The following is a 5,319-nucleotide window of genomic DNA, read 5'->3' on the forward strand; positions in this document are numbered from 1 at the left end:
GCACGGGACAGACGCAGGTGGGGGGCGAGCCCCCGGCAGGGCGGCGCAGCGTCAGCCCGGCACCCACCCTGGCCCCCACCTGCCCCTGGCACCCCGCCGCCCAGCGCCCCCAGGTACGGCCACCCAGCGCCCGAGCCAGGACCCGGGCACGCGGTCTGTGCACTCTTTTATTAAAAGTTGTTCAGTTATTAAAAAAAAAAAAAAAAAAAAGTCCCCAAAGGCAGAACGCAACGGCTAAGCCGGGACATGCGGGGAGATTAGTGCTTCCTGCCATAGATCGCCGCCAGCGCTTTGCGGGCGCTGGAGATCTGCTGCTCCAGCCTCTCTTGGGTGGCTTTATTCCCAGTTTTTTTCAGCATGGTCTCCATCTCCTCCACCACTGCCCGGTGACCAGCGGTGTTGTGGAAGACACGGATGGCTCGGTCCCCACACGACACCAGATAGCGGCTGTTGGTGTCAAAAGCCAAGTCTGTTATGCATTGTCCATGCACGCCAAGGAAGCGTTCCTCCTCCTCCCCTCTCCTCGTGTTGTACACGACAATGTCTGTGCCACTAGAGATAGCGACGACACGAGCATCGGGGGACAGGGCGATGCGACAAGGCTCCGTCACCTCACATTTCCCAGTCAGAAGCAGGTATGGGTCCTGTTGCTTCTTATATTCCACATCTGTGTCCCAGAACTTCCATGTCCCATCCTTCGAAACGGTCGCCATCCTGCAGCCAGGAAACAGCACAGGTGAGCACGAGGAAATGAGGCAGCACCGCTTCGCCCACCAGACCTGCAAACCAGGAATGCTTTGGGGACAGTGAGCTCTTTTGGGAGGTGTGAGTCTGTACACACACACAGTCCTTGTTCTCTTTCCAGAGCATGGACAGCAGTCACCCCAAGGATGACATCCATGGGGAATATGCAGGCGGCATGAGCCAGTCAGGGGTTTGCTGCCCTGGGCTCCCAGGCGAGCGCTCAGGGCAGTGTTCCCCCCACCATGCAGGAGTGCAGCCCCCCCGTACAGGCTGCTGGCATATACTGGAAGAGGCGAGCTCACGTGTCCTGAGGGTGAGCCAGAGCATACAGTTTCAGGCAGTGGATAATACACACTCACCTCCTCGAGTCATTAGAGAAGGAGAAGGAATGTATGCCAGCAGTGTGGCCTTTCAGCTCGAAAGCCCTGGCCACCTCCTGGAAGTCTCCGTTCTTGTTGAAACACACCTCCCACACCTTCACATCGGGGGTGAAGCCACAGGATGCCACAAACCTGGGTGAATGAACAAGCAGAGACACAGGGTATCTGCTACTGAGCACCCACTTCTGCCGGGCTGTGGGGCCAGCCCTACAGAGCTCCCCTCTGGCTCCCCTCTGGTCCCCCTGGCACCGACGGGTGTGTAAGACAGGGCTCTGTGAAGGCAAACCTGTCCAGACTCCTATGTTCAAATCTTTGCTTTGGTCCACTGAAAAAGTTTTCACTGAAACCAAGCTGGTAAAGGGAACACTAAGGTAGGCAACCAGGGACCAGAACAACAGGAATGCAAAACTCTTAAACCAAAGTAAAAATGCTAAATGCTTTTTAATCCCCAAACTCACTGAGCTTTGAGCATGGCAAGTCTTCCTGCAGCAAGTTAAGAGAGCGGAAAACATGATTTTCTTGATAAACAAATCTCCCAGTAACAAATATTTTAATTTTATAATTAACCTTTAAAAGGTTACAAATAAGTTAGAATTTCTGTTTGCTTTACATACACCATTTGCGTTGTCCCACCCCTGCTATTTGAGGCCAGTGCTGTTCTCAGCTCTTCAGGAGACAGTTAACAGGAACAGCAATGCTGAGGCACAATGGCAACACACCAAGTGTCTTAAGACCATCGAGATGAGAGTCAGAGCTCCTGTAGGGGCTGCTCTCAGCTTGCAGGGGCCAGAATCCCTTTTTAAAATGTGGAACCCTCAGAAAATTGCATTAAAATAACTCCTATCTGCCAATGGTCTGAACTGATGACGTCCTCTGGCAAGGCAAGAGGATGTTCTGTCTCCTGCACCTCCTGCTCTGCAATGGCAGCAGCCTGGAATACCTCCTGCTCCTCACCTCCCACAGGGTGACACCATGGCGTAGGCATTGTTCATCTGGTTAGTGTTAATGCTGGCTAGGACTTCACCCTTCGGGCTCCATATCAGGATGGTAGTGTCACTGGAAGCTGTCATGATAAACTTCCCTGGGGGGAAAAAAAGGCAAAGATCAGGATAGCTCCCAGGCCTAACCCTGCCACAGGCCTATCAAAGGCCTAGGACAGTCCCTAAGCACAGTTAAAAACTCTCCCTGTGCCCAGACATCAAGAAAACCAAAAGCAGCACCAAAATTCAAGGACTGTCAACCCCCCAGGACAGAACAAAGATTCTTACCAGAAGACTCAATTCCTGGTTATGCCTTAGTGCACCCCGGCTTTGGCAGTCATCAGCTGGCAGTGGGCACTCAGAAACCACACATGCTTCCCGCCCCAGCACCACTCAGATCCCACTTGCAGAGCTCAGCACTAAGCCAGTACCACAGGAGTAACACAGCAGACAATCTCCCACAGATACCTGAGGCATCCGTAGCTTTCAAGTCATGGACTGTGAGTAGGTAGCTGACTACAAGTCACACTACTATTATCTGCGATTCCTGGCGGTATCAACATTCTGGACACTCCCTTTTTCCATCTCAGCCCGGACATGGAGCTGCCCATTTACCTTTCAGCTACTTGTTGCAGGTTTAAATTTTCACTTTCACAGCTGAACAAGGGTCTCTGTTACCATCTTCTCTGCTCTCCTATTACAGAGGTGAACTCACATACACCCACTTCCAACTGCCTGCTGTCATACAGCTGAAGCATTAATCCATTGAGCCCCAACCGCTAACTCATACCCAGAAGTCCAAGATAGACTGTACAAACTTGCTAGAGATACTTTTGACTGGTTAAAGAGAGACTGGTGGGCCAGAGAACAGCCATCCTCTCAATACTGTGACCAGACCTCTTTGCAACAGCATCCCTGAAAATGTAGATTAAGAGACTGTGCACACGACAGAGCTAGTTCTGTGCTTGCAGGAATATAAACTGTCTGAAAATGACATCTTTCAATTTACTAAGTAGTAAACAAAGTCTTTAGAGTAACGCCTAAAAGACTACAGAGACTCAAGTGCTGGTGCAAAAACGGGCCTTGAAAATGCGAGAAACTCCAACACTTTCAACCCAGCTCTTGCTTTACAAGCAAATCAAAGCTGATCTTGAGACTCACTAAGTCATTTCCATACCTGTCTCTGCAATTCCTATGTTAATGATGGGAGCCTTGTGCTTCTTTGGGAAGTCCCCAGAAGTTGCAGTGAAGGTGAAGCTGCCATCATCCTTCTTGGTCATTTTATAGACACGAATAGTCTCGCCGTTTGCCAGCCAAACAATGAATGCCCTGGGGAAAGATGAACACTGAACCATTAAGAAACGGGCTACCTCAGCTCAGCCTAGCTACAACAGGTAAGCTAACAGGTCATTCAGTGGCACCTGGGAAAAGGGATGCACTGGCAGATAAAAAGCTGCAGGCTTCACCAGGGCACCAAGTTCTTTCCCTGTGTTAGCTCAAATGCAACACTGAATGGAAAAGAACAGAATTTATTACTTCACATCTGGAAACAAGACTCCTCCCTCTCTCTAAGAAGAGGCTGCTTCACAAAGTGCCAAGGCATGCTTTTCCACCAGCCTTCCCAGCCAGCAAGAGCTCTCTCCCCAGCCTCTCAGAGAGGCTCAGGCACTCAACCCAGCTGCAGGGCCTGCTGACAAAGACCTTAACAAGGATATTCCATGGGTGCAGCAAGGTGGGCACGGGGATATTTGTCCCAAGAGCCACACTGCGATGCCAGCTACTTTCACGTGAGCCCATGAACCAGTGGTGCCGTTAAGGCCCGGTGAGGGATGTTGCTTCCACGCAGCCCAGAAGACACATCGCTGATCCTTGGGCTGTGCGACCAGCAGCTCTGTCTGCGGGACATCCCGGTGCCGATACGCCCAAGCGGTCCGTGGGTGGAGGCGGCGTGGGGAGGCCCGGCCCTACCGTGAGTCGGGGCTGAGGCGGACGAGCTCGGCGTGGTCCAGCCCCACGTTGGCACGCAGGCAGCGGTGCTCCCGCGCCGCGAAGTCCCGGGTGCTCCACAGACGGACCGTGCGGTCGTCGGAGCACGACGCCAGGTACTTGCCGTTGCTGCTGAAGTCCAGGCAGGAGACGGAGCCGCTGTGGCCCTGCGAAGAGAGCGCGGTCACAGCGGGGGCGGCCCGCGGGGAGGGCAGCGCCGGCCCGGCCGGTCCCGGCCACACACGGTACCTTGAGGGCGGCCACCAGCAGCCGGTGGGCGAAGCTGTGCTGCTGCTGCTGCGACTTGTCCCGCCGGGCCCTTGCCGCCGGCTTCGCCTTCCTGGGCTCCTCCGGCCTGGCGGCGCCGCTCGCCCCGGCGCCTGCGGGGAGCGGAGCGCGGCTCAGCCCGGCCCGGCCCGGCCCGGCCCCCCGGCCGTGCCCGCGGTACTCACCGTCCGGCGGCGCGGCGCGGCACAGCGCGGCCGCCAGCAGCAGCAGGACGAGGAGGAGGACGAGGCCGCCCGGCAGCACCGACCCGCCGAGCGCCGCCGCCTCCATCTTCCCGCCACCGCCACCTCAGCGGGCCGCGCCCCCCCGGCGGGACCCGGCGCGCGTGCGCCGAGTGGTGGCGGTGCCGGGGGTGGGGTGGGAAGGAGGGGGGTGAATCCCCGCGTGCGCGTGCGCACCAAGGGGGCACGCGCACCTCCATGAAGGGCGACCCCTGGCGGCGGAGGGGTGGTACTGCCCTGCTCCGGGCCTGCCCGCCCCCACCGCCCCCTGCCGTCACTGCCCTGCCCACTCCTGCCCGCCTCCACCCTCTCCATGCCCTCCCCTGCCCGCCCCCGCCAGCCACCGCCCGCCCCACCCGCCCCCTGCACGCCCCCTGCCCGCCTCCTGCCCGCCCCAATGGCTGCCCTGCCCGCCCCCTGCCCACTCCCGCCCACCTCTAGCCTCTCCATGCCCGCCCCCGCCCGCCCCACCCGCCCCTGCCGTCACTCACTGCCCTGCCCGCCCCCTGCCCACCCCTGCTCGCTCTCCCCCCCCCGCCCGCCCCCGCCCGGAGCAGGCCCGCAGCAAGAAGCAGGCCGGGCAGCGCGCACAGCGTTTATGGGGCAGCAGGGCCCGGCCCTCCCCCGCAGCCCTGTGCCGGGCCGAGGGCGGGCGGGCCGCACGCCGCCCCGGGGGCCGGGCCAGCAGGTGGGCAGCGGCCCCCGCCCCCCGCCTGCGGG

At 58.2% G+C, this 5,319-nt stretch overlaps 1 protein-coding gene across 4 annotated transcripts; it reads right to left on the reverse strand.

The window, feature by feature from the left end:
* Positions 1-149: 149 nt before the first annotated feature.
* Positions 150-4,866, reverse strand: TBL2 (transducin beta like 2). 4 transcript variants are annotated; one of them, XM_037375155.1, is made up of 7 exons: positions 4,543-4,865; positions 4,340-4,470; positions 4,073-4,257; positions 3,282-3,433; positions 2,079-2,205; positions 1,104-1,256; positions 150-714 (listed from the first exon to the last, which is right to left on the reverse strand). In XM_037375155.1, the coding sequence occupies exons 1-7, from the start codon at positions 4,646-4,648 to the stop codon at positions 258-260; spliced, it is 1,311 nt and encodes a 436-aa protein (XP_037231052.1). In that variant the 5' UTR covers positions 4,649-4,865; the 3' UTR covers positions 150-257. The 4 variants fall into 4 exon arrangements, with proteins under 4 accessions (XP_037231052.1, XP_037231051.1, XP_037231055.1 ...); XM_037375154.1 differs by having other exon boundaries at positions 4,340-4,866; XM_037375158.1 differs by lacking the exons at positions 4,340-4,470; positions 4,543-4,865 and adding an exon at positions 3,526-3,612 and having other exon boundaries at positions 3,779-4,183.
* Positions 4,867-5,319: the final 453 nt, after the last annotated feature.

The sequence above is a fragment of the Falco rusticolus genome, chromosome 1 (genome assembly GCF_015220075.1).
Source record: "Falco rusticolus isolate bFalRus1 chromosome 1, bFalRus1.pri, whole genome shotgun sequence".
Classification (NCBI taxonomy): Eukaryota; Metazoa; Chordata; class Aves; order Falconiformes; family Falconidae; genus Falco; species Falco rusticolus.